An 18048-nucleotide genomic window follows, 5' to 3' on the forward strand; every position below is an offset into this window, starting at 1 on the left:
GTGGTGGCCCTCTTGCTCTCCAGACCACGTTCCGTCTCGGTAGCGCACCGTCTGGGGACTCCATCTCTTCCCATAAATGAACAAAGCCTTGAGTGAGCTCTTCATCAGTGTGGACCTTCCTTTGTCAAGTGTTTAGTCAGTTAATTACCTGAGGGACCAGTCCATCTGGTGACCAATAAGCATATCATTTGCCTGCCTGTTTCCCTGCAGGGGTTTGGGGCCAACACAGTGACTTTTAGATAGGGTAATTGGTGAGCATGACACTAGCACCGGTGTTGGAACATGCAACATCTTCCAAGAGAATCATGAGTATTATGAAAAACCAACCTTTATGTAGGACTCTAGAAATATGGGTATTAATCAAATGTTATAGTTGCTTTGTAGTCAGCTGTCAAGGTCATGCTAAAAACCACAAAGCTGGTTGAATAGTGTATGCAATTGAGGTATAGACAAAAACAACCCTTAATTCCTTTACATGTTTGATGATCCCTCATCCATCTGAAAGAGTTGGATGGAATTAGTAATATGGTACAGGAGGTTACAATGTTACAGTAGGATCAGCCAAACAAAGAATCTCAGTACATGGATCTTTAATCCTGACACGATTCCTCCAAGTAGTGCGTAGTTGTGAGTCATGAACCTAATAACAGTGGCTTGATGGGCAGGTTTCATTGGAAAACGTGCAGCTGCAGTTAACAGTTTAGATAAATTCTGACTGCTGAACTCAGAAAACACTGTCAGCCCCAGTAAGACCACAAGATGGTGGAATGTCAGTAGAAGTCGAGAGTGCACACTGGCAACATTTGCTGTACTGTACATGTCACCACGACGGTCTAAACAAAGTTGTTGTGTGAATTAATCATTTTTCATCTCTCATGGGCCCTGTGATGTATAACACGTGCTAAAACAGTTTGTATCCACATAAATAATAGCACAAGTATGTAGAAGACACAGCTAAATGGTTGTGTTAACATTTGTGTGTGGACCAACTCTCCATTGTATCACAAAAATAGCAGTTGCATCACAACCCTTGAGTCAAATATGGAAGTCCAAACAGGACATACAGTTGAAGTCGGAAGTTTACATAAACTCGTTTTTCAACCACTCCACAAATTTCTTGTTAACTATAGTTTTGGCAAGTCGGTTAGAACATCTACTTTGTGCATGACACAAGTAATTTTTCCAGCAATTGTTTGCAAACAGATTATTTCACTTATAATTCACTGTATCACAATTCCAGTGGGTCAGAAGTTTACGTACACCAAGTTGACTGTGCCTTTAAACAGCTTGGAAAATTCCAGAAAATGATGTCATGGCTTTAGAAGCTTCTGATAGGATAGTTGACATAATTTGATCTCTGGATGTATTTCAAGGCCTACCTTCAAACTCAGTGCCTCTTTGTTTGACACCATGGAAGAATCAAAAGAAATCAGCCAAGATTCCAGAAAAAAACTTGTAGACCTCCACAACTCTGGCTCATCCTTGGGAGCAATTTCCAAATGGCTGAAGGTACCATGTTCATCTGTACAAACAATAGTACGCAAGTATAAACACCATGGGACCACGCAGCTGTCATACCGCTCAGGTAGGAGACGCGTTCTGTTTCCTAGAGGTGTACGTACTTTGGTGCAAAAAAAAAGTGCAAATCAATCCAAGAACAACAGCAAAGATGCTGGAGGAAACAGGTACAAACATATCTATATCCACAGTAAAATGAGTCCTATATCGACATAACCTGAAAGGCCGCTCAGCCAGGAAGAAGCCACTGCTCCAAAACTGTCATAAAAAACAGACTACGGTTTGCAACTGCACATGGGGACAAAGATCGTACTTTTTGGAGAAATGTCTTCTGGTCTGATGAAACAAAAATAGAACTGTTTGGCCATAATGACCATCATTATGTTTGTAGGAAACCATGAAGCAAGGGGTTTGCAGAATCATGTTGTAGGGGTGCTTTGCTGCAGGATAGACTGGTGCACTTCACAGAATAGATGGCATCATGAGGAGGTAAAATTATGTGGATATATTGAAGCAACATCTCAAGAGATCAGTCAGGAGGTTAAAGCTTGGTCGCAAATGGGTCTTCCAAATGGACATTGACAGCAAGCATACTTCCAAAGTTGTGGCAAAATGGCCTGAGGACCGCAAAGCTCTGACCTCAATCCTATAGAAAATTTGTGGGCATAACTGAAAAAGAGTGTGTGAGCAAGGAGGCCTACAAATCTGACTCAGTTACACCAGCTCTGTCAAGAGGAATGGGCCAAAATTCACCCAACTTATTTGGGAAGCTTGTGGAAGGCTACCCGAAACATTTGACCCAAGTTAAACAATTTAAAGGCAATGCTACCAAATACGAATTGAGTGTATGTCAACTTCTGACCCACTGGGAATGTGATGAAAGAAATAAAAGCTGAAATAAATCATTCTCTCTACTATTCTGACATTTCACATTCTTAAAATAAAGTGGTGATCCTAACTGACCTAAGACAGGGAATTTTTACTAGGATTAAATGTCCTTAAAGTTGATATGTATTTGGCTAAGGTGTATGTAAACTTCCGACTTCAACTGTATGAATAAAAAAAAATATTCTCATAATTTTGAGATCACAACTCATGTATCTCATGATCATTACATAACAAAAGTTGTTTCGTCGAGATCACAAGATAATAGTCTTGTGATCGCGACATAACAAAAGTTGTTTTGATGCAATGCACTTGTGGGGCATTTAATCCCTGAACGATGCCTGACTGGCAGTTCTGTCTCCCAGGCTGCCACAACCTGCAAGGAACGACGCAGCTAACTTGGTTAGTCTTGTGAGATAGCTAGCTATGCTGGTTGTTAGCTTGCATAACGGATGTGTATAATTATAGAGAACACTTCATGTTTTGTGGATATTTTAATTTGCAGTGGGTGAGGTCCATTCCTGACAGGCTGATCAGATTCAATTTTAGCCTCAGAGGTTGATAAGTCAAGATGCTGCCTTGTAGGCTGTTTCATGTGTACTGCTCCTTGCAGACAGCCTACAAGGCAGGATCCGGACTTATCAGCCTCTGAGGCTGCTACTGAATCTGATCAGCCTGTCAGGAATGGAGCTCATCCACTCTGTAAATGTAAAACATGAAGCATCCCTTACAATTATACACATTAGTTCTGCAAGCTAACAACCAGCATTGATAACAGAACTAATTAGCTAGATAGCTCGCTCACAAGACTAGCCTAGTTAGGGGTGTTGTTTCTTGCATGCCCTTGGCTGTGGTTTTGGGGGTGGAAGACAGCCTGGGAGACAGGGCTGCCTGTCAGACATCATTCAGGGCTTAAATGCCCCAGGAGGGCTTAGCTTCCCCCACAAGCTCTTAGCTCAAGGTTAGGGACATTTAGCTTGCTAAGATTCTAATATATAAACTGATAATGAGCTCCAAATACAAATGAAAGCATGATGTTAGCATATAATGTACCATCCTTTAGTGTAGCAATTAATCAATAAAGTACGCACTGATCCACAGTGGGCTCTCATGCCTCAGCCATACTATCAATACGTGCACTCTTATAGAGTTTATTTTGTGATCTTGACAAAACAATTTTTTTATATAGTGATCATGAAATAGTAAGTCGTGATCGACATAAGGAAATTATTTATTTTATTCATACAGTATTCAGATCCCTTCCCTTTTCTCACATTTTGTTACGTTAGACTTACTCTAAAATTAATTAAATTAAAACAAATCCTCATCAATCTACACACAATACCCCATAATGACGAAGCGCAAACAGGTTTTTCATGTTTTTTTTGCAAATGTATACAAATATAAAAAAACTTAAATATGTTATTTACATAAGTATTCAGACCGTTGCTATGATACTCGAAATTGAGCTCAGGTGCATCCTGTTTCCATTGATCATCTTTGAGATGTTTCTACAACTTGGAGTCCACCTGTGGTAAATTCAATTGATTGGACATGATTTGGAATAGCACACACCTGTCTATTTAAGGTCCCACAGTTGACAGTGCATGTCAGAGAAAAAAACAAGTCTTGAGGTCAAAGGAATTGTCTGTAGAGCTCCTAGACAGGATTGTGTCGAGGCACAGATCTGGGGAAGGGTACCAAACATTTCTGCAGCATTGAAAGTCCCCAAGAACACAGTGGCCTCCATCATTCTTAAATGGAAGAAGTTTAGAACCACCAAGACTCTTCCTAGAGCTGGCTGCCCGGACAAATTCCGCAATCGAGAGAGAAGGGCCTTGGTCAGGGAGGTGACCAAGAACCCGATGGTCACTCTGACAGAGCTCCAGAGTTCTGTTGAGATGGGAGAACCTTCCAGCAGGACAACCATCTCTGCAGCACCCCAACAATCAGGACTTTATGGTAGAGTGGCCAGACGGAAGCCACTCCTCAAGCCAGCTTGGAGTTTTCCAAAAGGCACCTAAAGACTCAAGACCATGAGAACCTAGATTCTCTGGTCTGATGAAACCAAGATTGAACTCTTTGGCCTGAATGCCTTCATGTCTGGAGGAAACATGGCACAATCCCTATGGTGAAGCATAGCATGGGGATGTTTTTCAGCAGCAGGGACTGGGAGAGTAGTCAGGATAGAGGGAAAGATATTCTGAGCAAAGTACAGAGAGCTCCTTGATGAAAACCTGCTCCAGAGACCTCAGACTGGGGGTGAAGGTTCACCTTCCAACAGGACAACAACCCTAAGCACACAGTCAAGACAACGCAGGAGTGGCTTCGGGACAAGTCTCAATGTCCTTGAGTTGCCCAGCCAGAACAAGGACTTGAACCCGATCGAACATCTCTGAAGAGACCTGAAAATAGCTGTGCAGTGACACACCCCACTCAAGCTGACAGAGCTTTAGAGGACCTGCAGAGAACGGGAGAATCTTCCCAAATACAGGTGGGCCAAGCTTGTAGCGTCATACCCAAGATTTGAGGCTGTAAATCGCTGCCTAAGGTGCTTCAACAATGTACTGAGGAAAGGGTCTGAATACTTATGTAAATGTAATATTTCAGTTTTGTTTTATATACATTTGCAAAAATGTATAAAAAAAATGTGTTCATTGAAGGGGATGGGGAACTATTTAATCAATTTTAGAACAAGGCTGTAACGTAACAAAATGTGGAAAAAGTCAAGGGGTCTGAATACTTTTCGAATGTACTATGTCCTCTCTGGACTGCCGTAGTAGCCTGCTGAATTTGGAAATGAACTTTTCTTTCATTTTCATTTCAACACAAATGAAAATGTGGCACTGACTTGCCCATTGATTGATGCTTCATCATCTCAATAAAGAGTTTGGCGTTCAACTAGCCACGTGCGACATGCATGCGCATTTACAAGCCTGCTGGAGTTAGTGGAAGGCAGACAAGCAATATCCACCATCGTAGTGGATGAAGCCTGAGCTGGAAGGGAAGCTAGCTGGCTAGCTTTAGAAAATCCTGAATAGATTAACTTTCTTCGTAGTGTACCCCTCTGGAGAAAGGAGACATTATTGGTACACACCCTTTTTTTACATGTTGTCCACATCTCCTCCATGCAGTAGATGGCAGCAGAGCTTCGGGTTTCCAAGCCTCCATAGCTAAACCTTTTGTGCTCCATATATCAAAACTCAGCTTCCCATTTACTCTTACAATACAATGTATAACTTCATATAGGGTGTTCAATTGCATTTACCCTACTCTCTCATGGACAGATGTATCTAAAAAATACAATAGTTTACGTAAGATTTTGTTTTTCAGAGATCACATTTACCCCAAGTAGGCTTTTTATTTACATTAATGATGTAATGAGAATAACTTAAAATAGTGGGAATTTCATGGTTTAAAATAAAACATGTAGACAATGCTATGGTTAAATAAAATGGTTTATTAAACTATTTTTAATCAAAAAATGAAATCAAATGTTATAAAAGCAGTTTTGTACAAATAATGGCTCCTATTTCAACTCTTCTCGACATAGAAAAATAGAAAAGGCACTGTGCAGTGAAGTCTGCCGAGCAATATATAAAACATATTTGACAACAGAAATAATCATAAACATAACTTTTTACAGCATCACTAGCTAATGTGATCATCTCTGGGGATCAAGCTAGAACAATACCTGTGGAAAAGCAGGCCTTTTCTACCTCATTAAGACACTCTTAAAATCCATTACTCAATCCATCCTTGAGGTTTAGGTTTAAGATTAGATAAACCAACAGACCTCGGTCAAATTCATATGTCAAATACTTACCAGTTTGAGGTGGGCTTGATTTAGCTTGGAGTTTGAACTTTTGGAACAAATTCTATTGGTTCAAATGTATGGGGAAAAAAAAACAAAAAAACACCTAAAGTATTTGACACATGTATTTGACCCAGGAGTAGAAGACAAATATATAGAAGCATGGTTTGACCTAACATACCTTTAACATACTACCCAGTATGGACAGGAGCAACATTAAAAAGAGCAGACAAAGAAGCTTATATCTAGAAAGGAGTGTGAGAGAGAATGTATTGCGATCCGAACTAGGGATAGAAAACGTATAAAAACATAGCAGCGAATGTTTATGAAAATTAGCGATTCTTATTGGACAAGTCTGGTTAGTCCCTCCCACTTCGGCAATTTGCTTCCTAGGGAATACACAGTTGAAAGGCAGATAACATACTGTGCCAATGCCAATGAATTGAGACGTTTCTCTCCTAACAATCACTAAACTCGCATTCAACCTCGGACTAGAACAGATTCTGTGGCCACATAAGGGGACCCTTGGGATCCATTTTAAAGTAGTGCTCCTACGAACCGTGACTATTGGACTTTATTGGGGTTAAAACATCTCCCCCTCCCCCCCAAAAAGTTAACATTTACACTAGCTCTAATGCAAGAGTAGCAATGTTTTTTGATGACATCATTAATGAATCAAACCGACCTGAGCCACGCATCAGACTGTCACGGAATAATGCGACCAACAACAACAGTTTAAACAATCTGTGGTAGCCTAACACCATCACTGTCAGCAATAGCCTAGCGATAAGTGACACATCAAACGGTGTCAGAAGCCCCCAATCATAACCATTAAATGTACAACTATTACTTCCTATTGCAAACATTTTATCACGTTAAGCACACAAAGTAACCAGTGATCTAATGTTTAAATGCATCAATGTTTCACACGCATATTTTCAAAGTGATAGCCAACAACACGCGTGCTGCAAAAACAGTGACACTCACCAAACTATGAAAATGTGAAACTTAACATCTTGTTAAAAAGTTCATATTGAAGGGTGATGTTAAAAAATTAGAAAAAACATCCTCCTCGATAACAGTTGTGGCTGCAGCCGCTGCACACGGCAACAAAAGCTAGCTAGACCGTGGGAGAACTAGGCTACTGCTCATACTATCAGGAGTGAAGTGTCTAGGCCTTTGAAAAAGCAGAAGTTTAAAACAATACTGTAAAAACGGTCCTACCCAGTCAAAATGTGATTAGTTGTCTTCCCTGTCACTGTTGAATGGCAGATGTCTAGTTTCTGAGGGCCTAACCATGGCTGGATTAGCTAGCAAAATATTTCTCCTCAGAGACCACCACAACAACAAAAATCCACATATAGCATTTTTTTCTCTTCATTGTTAAACGTTCCCTTTCAAACACAAACTGAAGAGATGAAATCAGAATATCATTTAAATTATAGAAAATATAATTTATAATCATTTTTAAAATACAAAATAATAAATCATTTGATAAATCTTTAGGAATCCTTAGGGCTTCTCGTCTTCCCCAACTGGCTCTTACGAAAACAATGGATGATTGTACACTAGGGCTGTGACGATCATGGAATTTTCGATGAATTGGCCAGCCAAATGACCGCAGTCTCTGTAATAACATTAGAACAGCAAAAAAATCATAATCCTATATTTTTTAGATGCACATTTTCTCCGCTCCTGACTGCATGTGCTGCCATATACATAGAATGCATAGAACAGGTGTCTCCATTCAAGTCAATTATCGCATAATGGGTGGACTGGAGGCGAGTGTACACATAGCAGAGAAGGAAGATGAAGTGAGAAATCCCACTTTCACATTTTTTGTTTTAAATGGAAGTCAATGAACTAAGTAGACCAGACCCAGATGCTATTGCATTGGTGTCTATGGGAGAGCCACCCCCTTAAGTAGACAGGAACTGAGAAAAAAAATCTATGGTAAATGGCCTGAGTGAACGATCTTCATTCATCCACAATCTTTGCGCAAAGTAGGAAGTAAAGATATGTATTATATATCATCTTCAACCTAGAGTACCCATCAATATGTGTTGTGATTTGTTGATTCAACTCACATTACAAAAAATACATTTCATTGCATGAGTCACATTTGAATGAACAATCTACATAACCATTGAAAATATTGCATCACAATACCAGGCAGCCATTGAGTTTACCAGTCAAATTGCCAGGATTAGAGGTTCCAAGCCTGGTCTATTCATTCCATTTCTATGTGTGCTGCTGCATTGTGGGGTGCGTTGCATAGGCACCACCTTGCTTGTTTCAGCAAGGAACAACCAAGTTTCATCACGTTGTTAAGAGTCCATATTACCACAGAAAGGGACTCAACTGCACGAATGCCCAGCCGTCCCATCTTCAGTCATCTGTTCGTTTGCAAATGTATATATTTTTTTTACAGTTATGACAGTTATTTTATTTTTCATGACAGTCTTAATCCATAATCGTTGGTCACATAGTTAAACGGTAATTGTGCCAGCCCTAGTGTCCACAAACTGAAAAAATCTTATTCCATGAATGAATGAATCCACACTGAAGACTAAAACTAAAAACCTGCTCAAGGCTTATCTACCTCACCCTGCATTGTCACATAGGCAGAAGTAGCACAGTAACCGTATAACACTGAAATTAGCATAATTCCAGAAAGAAATACAAGCATTCCATCAATTATCTGCGTAAATTGTAAATGGGTTAGAGATGGGTTATTGTCATTGTTAAGGGTATTTTATTTGATAATCTCTTAAGGGGAAAAAGTGGCTTCGTGGGAGACATTCTGTGATTCAACTCAGTGGATGACCTTGGAAGTAAGTTCGAGGAGGTCCCTGCGTTGACCAATAACCATCCCAGGTTTAGATCCTCTTTCGGTAGTTTTGGGGGCTTTCTACTGTGCAAATCCACAATTACTGCTGTTGCCATCTAGTGGCCACAATCACAATGGTACTAAGATTGTTCTGCAGAAAGACTGTTCTGCGGGGTGGCGCAAGACTCCTGTGACTACTGCTGAACTGAAAAGTACTCTTCAGACTAGTTGTTACTGCCTTTGGGAGTTACCAATCTCTTTGGCGTTCCAGATTCATGTTGGACTTCTGATATGAGATCTGTACAAATAAGCATCACCATAAGAAGGTTTCAAAACTTGTAGGAGATGATTGTTTTAACTGTGGCTTTCGTACCAGGCCCTTCAACAGGAGTTTCTATCATAGAAACCCATGTTCATCAAGTCCTTTGGTTGTTACAGGATTCCATTTTGCAGTATGTTTACTGGTGGAGTAACCTGCAAAAGACCAGAGACATAGATTAGAACACACAAAGAAAACAGTATCCACCACACAAATAGACTTTAATGAAAGTTCTGGTCCTTTTGGTAACATTTATTGATGACAAAACAAATCTATAGCAGGAACATGCTTTTACTTTGGACATAATAAACAAATGGTGAAGTGGATATGACCACAAACAATTAGGGCTCCAAGTGTTTTCCACGTCCTGTGGCAAATTATCTACAGACAATTCCATTTACCTGATTCAGGCCGGTTCTTGGGGAGCTCTGCAGGTTGGGCCTCAGGGATGGGGAGCCACCCATCTCCCAGGTCGCTCTCACCAGACGTCGCATGTTGTTCCCCACCTTTAGTGTCCGTGTATAGGGTGGACCTCTGGTGGTACTTGGCCCGGTATGTGTCCGTCATACAGTTGTCCACAGAGAAGTATGTGGTGGGGAGGACCATGGGGAGAACCATCCCCTGTGTGATCTGGGAGTCTAGGTCATCTATGTCATCCCCTGGCCTTGGGCTGGGAAACCTCTCCTCTCCACTCTCACTGGCCGACAGATCGTTCCGGTCCTGGTCCGACGAGCCTGACTTGGAGCTTGCATCAGACGAGAGCTTGTGCTCGGAGGGCGCCTCGATCCACCTGTGGAGGGTGGTGTGGGAGAGGGAAGGGATCGTACCATTTTTGCTCTCGTTCCGGGGGCTCGTCCGGGAGGGCTCTTGGAGCTGGTAAGAGCGGAAGCCTGACTGGTCTGTCGATCGGTGGGCATAAGTCTTTGGGGGGAGAGGCGGGGCTAGGTTTTGGTAATGGAGTTGGGGGGGGGGTTCTCTGGGGACCAGTGGCCTGGTCTCTTCCTGTTCGGAGAAGGGCCGGGTGAGGTTGTCGGAGCTGTTCCACTCTGAGCTGGTCTTGGCCAGGTATGGGGGAAAGGGGCTGACCAGGCTGGGGCTGCCATCGACATTATCCTCCTGCTCGTCATCCATAACGTCCCTCCTCTCCAGAATTCCAGGCGTATATCGGAAGGCTCGTCTTCTGTTGCAGGGAGAAGTCAAAAAAACATACATCAATGAAACAGTCTATCCAGAATAAGATTGCATACTTTGTCACTAGCATCAGTACCTGTACTTCAAAATGGGTGAATAGCAGAGACCAATCTTCGGAATCTTTACTCTATATCCAGTTTACAGATCAAATAATCAAAAGAAACAACCCTTTAACTCAACTGTAAGTAATACAATAACCATGCTTTACCTTTGTAATCTTGGACTCGATTTGAGGAGATGTGCATCTTGCAGGTCCGGAGACTTTGTTGGGTGTTCACCTGGAAGATAATAATAAGTTCATTTGATTTTGTAGATTGCTACAGCTACACAAACAAGACTGCCCTATTCCAAATCAAGTACTCAAAATGACTTTTCAAAATACATTTTTAACCCTTAACCTCACTGACACAACCCCAAACAAATTATGTGACTCTGCTCTGATCCCATGTTTGAACAGACTCACAGTATTTTCCTGCCTGTCTCTAGCACAGACATGTTATCTAACTTGGTTGTGGGCCTAGCCCGGTGCTGGGGGAGGACACATCAAAGTAGAGAGGCAGTCTGGTAGAGTGCCTTCGGGCCCCATGTACCACTGTCTGATCCGGCATGACCGAGGCCAAGGCCCCTCAGAGAAAGCTAAAGTCCAAAGCCCAGGCCAATCTGCTAGCCTTTAGGATAATGATGCTAATCCTTGCTAATGCAAAGTGAGGACTTCAACCCAGTGGGGAGAGGGGGACAGGGGGAAAGGGTCGTACCCTGAACCGAGGGGGGTGGGGGTGTGACAGGCAGAGGGTGTCCAGCATCTGGACTTTCTGCACCTTGCAGATTTAGGCCCCAGTGGCAGAGCCTGACCCAGTGAGCTATGTCAACAAAGCAAGTGACAAGCAGATTAAATAGGAAGCCATCAGTGGTAGTCAGACAGTTGCAGAGAAGGGCATGACCACGAATAAAATAAACTAGGGCAAGAAAGTCGGGACATGTCATTTTTACCTTTCATGTCAATGCAAAGAGACGTGCGTCAATATAACCCCTAAGGCCCTTGGACTCTCATAGGAAGTGTGGCTAAAAGTTTATGGTTGAAAAATGTGCATCATTTTATTTTTAGACTGTCTGTGATGTGTAAACATACTCGGCTTTCACCCTCTCAACTTTACCTTTATTTTGTGCTCTCCGCAGGAGCATTGCTGGCTAAAACCCTTCAGCTGGCATGCATTTATTACGCTGGGATCTGACCTTTTTTCTCTCCCTCTCAACACTGCGTGCTTTTATGTCGCCAAGTCCGTCATTTGAAATTTTGGCAAGCAACCATAACAATATCAATACGAAAACAAAGTGGGTTGCAGTTTACAGCCCTCCACTACATTGCTTCTTACTGTAGCAAATCCTCTCTTCTTTACAGTCGTGTCGGCTGTTGCAGAGAGAACCAGAGGGACTGGGGAGCATAGCTGTTGTGTAACAAAGAGCAAGGCAGCTGCGGCTCTCCGGTTAGAGAAATGCCTCTAACCAGATCCCAAAATGGTTCAGACACCGGCAATTCGATTACCATCAAATCAATGGTTGAATAATCTCTTAAGTGGTTAACGGCAGAGTTGGGGTCACTCTGATAGTTGTAAAACTATAAGCATTAGAGACCAACAACTTAGGTGATGCATACCTCCGTAATACGGTGCATTAATAAAGTAATGTGGTATTGTTCCATCTCTTCGCACTTACGGGCACAACAAGTTCAACAGTATAGTTCAGAAACGGTGTGGCTAACGCTGCCATAAGAAACAACATTTTACATTGGTTCAACACTGTAAAAATAAATGTGTTTTACTGGATGAATCCAAAAGAGCACCCACTTTGAAACCCAGTAATGCCAGGTGTACACTACTTTCAAAATCCTAACATCGCTGAGCCGCTCACATTTAACGACCGTCTTTCCTGTAGTTTTTTTTTGGTCTTGCCAACGCAGTGGTGCCCACACTAAACGATCTGGTACAAATGGGTGTCACACACTCCAAGATTCTTCACTTGGTCGTGAGGATTCTCCATACCATGCTCTCTTGCGAAAACAATGTGATGATGTCATTAGATTGTTAACGTAGCTAGAACGAGCTGTGGCCCTAGTGAACGATAACAAGAATAACATCTTCCTGAATCATTATAATTCATTTTTTCCCCAGAGTGAATACAATTGCACTAAAATGGTTTATTTTTTGTATTATTTTATTGATATTTTTTGTATGTTTGAGTATTTTCTTGTCAATACCTGTGATTTGTTTTGTTGGACATGTTTGATGTAGCAATGTAAGTTGATTTTTGTATTATGAATACTATATATTTTTTTAATTGTAATTATTATTATTTTTTATTAAAACAGGCTGTGGCTCAAAAGCAGCCTCAAATGTTTTCAGTCAGACATTCACGCTTGCCATACAGAGTTTAAATATCTAGCCAACATTTTGAACTGAATAACATTGCTTGTGAACGCATACTAGTAGTCGTCGTCGCTCTTGCTCGAGAGTAGGCAACGACATCGTCTCCGATCTCAAAAATCTGTTTGGGACAGCCAAATCAGGGCCAAAATCATGTAGTGTACACCCAGCTTTACTGTCTTTGATAGAATATGGCCTCTGGTGTTTGTGTACATAATATTTAGTGTTCCAGTGGTGATTTTTATACGAAGATACTGTTTCTGTGGACCAAAATCACTGATGCCACTGATCCCATTTCAGTGAATGGGACTATCCTGAGCAGTCGAAAGGACACCTGTGAATCAAATCAACATCTTACTAATCACATTGTTTCAGAACTCTATGATCATAGCTCAGCATCTATATAGGAGCTTCAGGTTACTTACCAAATATCTCACGTGGTGTCACAAACTCCAACCTCTCCCAGTTATGAAAAATGATGAAACCAGAATTTAAGAGCTTTTTGAACGTCTTAAATAGCTGTGTTGAAGCAACTAAATGAAACAACTTCAGATGTTTCAATTTCAAGATTGCCGAGTCAAGATTTGTAGAGCTCGGGGTTTTCTGCTGATCTGCAGTCCTTCAAATTCCTTGACATCAATCATACTTGCATTCACACTACCTATTCAGTTTTCGTGCAAATCAATTATGGGGAGGAGAAAAAGAGAACCATGGCAACAAAATGTAAAGCCTTTTGACAAGTTTAAACTCGATCTGATGGTACATCTGAGTAATCAAAGGACCCAAAAGCTGTCGAGAGTATTTATTGACACCTAAAGATAGTTCCTTTTCCAGCTTGAAACTAGATAAGACACTGATCAGAGGGATGTAACTCAAGCTGGTGTGGATGGCAAGGATCCAAAGATATCAGATCTCACAAGCGACTGACCTTTCACGTTGCTCAAATTCACACTTTTAAATTAATCGATCAGTCTGTACATTAATCGATCAGTTCTCTGGGGTGTCAACTCCACATTTACTTAGGCAGACATTTTTTTTAAATGCTGACAATTTAACCAATTATTCATTTCAAAGTCATTACGAATTTCATAAATACAATAGTTATTAACTCCAATGCCTGTTCATATTGTTGAATATTGAAAATATTGACACTTTTTAATAAATCGTCTCATCACTCAACATAATCCACCCACTCGGTATGGCTTATGGGAGTGCTGATAGGACCCCAGTCTGAGAACATCAAGCAGAAAGGTGCAATATAAATTTGGACTCTATCCCAGGGCATTAACACGAAGTTTAACACATCAGTCACAGGCTTGTTAAGTGGTGTCAATGGGCTTTCTAAGCCTGGGAGCATTACAACCCAGCTCCCAACTTGCTGAGTCATAGGTTTCGTCCCAAATGCCACCCTATTACCTAAATATTCCACTATATTTGAACGGGGCCCATAGAGCTCTGGTCAAAGGTAGTGCACAGTATAGGGAACAGGGTGTCATTTTGGATGCGCGATAGACCAAAGCACAGTAACACAACAAAGGACTGAGAAAGAAATCCTTCTTGGAAACTGCTTCATGTTAATAATTTCCATGAATTTAATATAGATTTATCTATTTACTATCTTCATTAAAATGTGAGTATTAAAAAAGAGCGAGATTTGGTAGCTTACATGACTGGATAATTGTTTGAAATTAATATGCAGAAGTCCTATTAAGTTTTTGTTGAACATGGAAATGCTTTGGTTGTGCTTGGTTACCCATTGGGAGCCAAAGGCACTCTTTTCATCTAAACAGGCTGAGGGAGCAGAGCCAAGGTGTGCTCTCAAAAGCAGTGGGCGCGCATACACAAAGGCATGCCTTAAGTCTTAGACACACTAATACACGCCACCACAAATGCCTGAACACAACGACGTTAACTTCACTCAGAGGGGTTGGGTTAAACACGGGAGACACATTTCAGCTGAAGGCATTCAGTTGTACAACTGACCAGGTATCCCCCTTTAATATTTTAAAATTGTTGTTTGCTCAAAACATTGTCTTTCACAGACAAATTAACACCTACATAGAAATAATTTCTCAGCCTTGCTAAATAGAGACAGTTTGTGTCTTGGTGACAGAGGTTGGTGCATGTAGGTGTTCAGTTGGGGTAGTTTGACACTGCACAATATGGCTTTCATTGTGAATGAAACAGGTCGATATTCTGAGGAAGGAGAAGGGGGGCCATATTCAGTAAGTGTTAGCGATGTTGTGCTAACACGATAGCAAAACAAGAAATGAGCACAACAGGGTGTGTGTCTATGCCTCCAGATGAGTGTCTGGGGAACCACAGGAGCCAATCGGAGTAAATCAAGCGAGGGTATGATTTACTGCTTGGATACAACCGTTTGAAGACGCTGGACTTTCCACCCATCTCCCAGCAGCCTTGACCTTTCGAAGCCCTCACACAGACAGAATGCCTTCTCTAAAGGCATTCTATCCATTTTAGCACCCTGTGGTTAGGCTGGCATCTCGGCAACAAAAACACAATGTAACGCTGTCATTTAGGTAGGCAAAGTCTGGACGGCTGTTCCAGAAGTGATCTAGACATAACATCCATATTCTCTACTTTTATGACTACTCTACTTTTGTAGACGTAACATAATATCCAGACAAAACAAAGGTTTGTTGTTTATAAAAATGGTGTTTACTATTTACGTCTGTACTGAATCCTGGCCAGCTTTGATCTTAAAAAGTATTTTAGCCTCTAATGGACCTCTGGAAACTGCAGCGCAGCCCGGGCTCACAGCTGAACTCCTGCCAAATTTAATTCAAAAACATTTGCTGGAGCTTGTCAATACAATTTGCAAATGGCGGGGAGTAGAGGCAACAGCCCTGGCTCAAGCAGGGTGACTCAAATATCGAACACTCAGGTTATCAACAAGTCAGCCTTCCTAAAATGTTGGCATATAAATAGTTGGAAAATTGGAAAGATCTGACATTTTGTTACAGATTATATATCACCAGAAGCCAAGAACACAGCAATCAAAGTGGTGCCCGAACAATGAAATAAATGGATTCTCTTGTAGGCCTACTGTGTGTGCAATAAGCTAATACAATTGTGAAGGCATTAAAATATGATTTAATTGATCCCCACTGTTTTAAATCAAACTGCTAAAAAATTACAGATCCAGAAGAAAAAAAGACCTAAGGGGGATCAGAAATCGCAGCGGTGATAAATACATCAAGGCTTCAAAAGTGTTTGTTTCCTTGCCAGGGAGTGTTTCCACATGGATTGCTCTGCTCTGCACACACAGACGCTCACAGGCCAGACATAAAACACAACCCTTTTCCGCTTCGATTAGTCAGCTCACCAGACTTACGTAAAACCAACCCACCATCCCGCTGTTCTAAACACTGATGTTTGAGACCTCGCATTCACCCCATTTGTTGTTATTGAGAAGAAAGGACAAAATAAAAGGAGGGGAGGGGGAAAAGTGTGGTGCCACAGAAAATTGCATTTTATTTATGTGTGTGTGAATGCCACCTTCTGACAGGCCGGGTCATGGCATTTTCTGCCTGGCTGGGCACAGCTGGGAGGCCCCCGTGAGCTCGCTCATCATTCCTGCTCTGTAAGGACAAACTCCACGGACAATTCTGAGAATTGGTGACGGGTGTTTAAAAGGGCTGCCGTAGATTGGAGCATTACAAAACAGTCTATTTCTCTCTTGGAATGGATGGTTCAGACAGTGGGAACGTGATGAAAAACAGATACAGTATGTGAGAGGTGGCCGAGCAGTGAGCCCCCCCTGCTGTTATTCATATCAACTAATCTCCCTCCATCTCTTCTGGTGGCTAAAATAGCTATTATAACTAGTCTAACCTGACTTGTATTTACTCGTTTTTTGTACTAAAAGCTTGTTGCCTTCAATCAGACACAGGAGTTATTGATTAGTTTGTAAGATTTGTTGCACTTATCTTTGAAACTGGGTGCCTAGGTGTTAAGTGTTAAAAATGACATTGCAAATGAAGGGTTAAGTGTTAAAATACCAGATACATTGATATTCACCCATCTCCTTACCACTTTTCAGGCTCATACATGCATTGTTCAGGGCAGAACACATCATATTACTCTCTGTGCACTGCAAAGCACACATGAACTTTGCTCTGGAAAAGGACCGGTCCAGCAAATGAGAAACCAATCCCATGTGTACTTGCATAAGAAATCGCCACCATTGGGCTCTAACCTTAGCACAACTGATGGGACTATAAATCAAGGAAATTACAGAGTGGTGTTTCTTAATATCTCTAGACTTTATACTGCACAATAAACATCTCGGGGGCAAAAAAATTTAACTTCTGAAGCAAGTAATGACAAAGATTATCATTCTCTGATAATGACCGCACCAGAGTCTATTTTACCTCTATATCAGACACATTGGGTTAAGCGACTGACAGAAAAGTAGATTTCCTACCATCGGAAAGTTTCAGCTGCTCATCCCCCCCCCCCCAATCGTCTACACAATAATACATTTAGTCTAGATGAGATCTCATCCAGGTAGCCAAAATATTGACTCAAAATTAGCACGGCTGCCTCATTTCATATTTTTTGAGTGTTTATGCTTTGGGCAAAGGACAATACGACAAGGTGGGGTGTAACATGAGGATTTTGCCAGATGCTTTGGCTTTTCTGAGAACTTACAAACAAGCAAAACAAATAAGGAGTGAGGGCCGAAAGGTAACTGGCACAAAACATCATGGGAGGCAGGACAACTAACAGCGAATTTCCACAAAGGATTAACCCCAATGTTTAACACAATTACCCTAGTATAACATCAGTGTGTATACACCAGTCTAACATCGGTGTTACTTACCACCATGGAGTGGGATGAAGTTGCCCCTAGATAATGATGTTGGGAGTGTGTTGCATTTGCTCCACTAATGGTTAAGGTTTGGATTGGGGGGAGGTGAAGCTGATCCTAGATCTGTACCTAGGGGAAACTTTACCCTGTAATACTTACCATAGGAGAAGGAGGAGTGCAAGATGTGGGCCTTGGAGTCGTCTCCTCTCCGGTGAGAGAAAGGGTCCCTGAAATACA

The 18048-nt window shown here is 41.5% G+C and overlaps 1 protein-coding gene across 1 annotated transcript in view; it reads right to left on the reverse strand.

Annotated features, from left to right (window-relative positions):
- Positions 1-5843: 5843 nt before the first annotated feature.
- LOC110531744 (inactive ubiquitin carboxyl-terminal hydrolase 53) overlaps positions 5844-18048 on the reverse strand; it is a 64919-nt gene continuing 52714 nt past the window's right edge. Inside the window, exons 14-17 of the mRNA XM_036987590.1 lie at positions 17971-18038; positions 10766-10835; positions 9768-10546; positions 5844-9521 (exon numbers count right to left, since the gene is read on the reverse strand). Of these exons, the coding sequence (XP_036843485.1) occupies positions 9445-9521; positions 9768-10546; positions 10766-10835; positions 17971-18038 (994 nt within the window). The 3' untranslated portion in view covers positions 5844-9444. The remainder of the gene's footprint in view (positions 9522-9767; positions 10547-10765; positions 10836-17970; positions 18039-18048) is intronic.

Source organism: Oncorhynchus mykiss, chromosome 9, assembly GCF_013265735.2.
Source record: "Oncorhynchus mykiss isolate Arlee chromosome 9, USDA_OmykA_1.1, whole genome shotgun sequence".
Taxonomy (NCBI): Eukaryota; Metazoa; Chordata; class Actinopteri; order Salmoniformes; family Salmonidae; genus Oncorhynchus; species Oncorhynchus mykiss.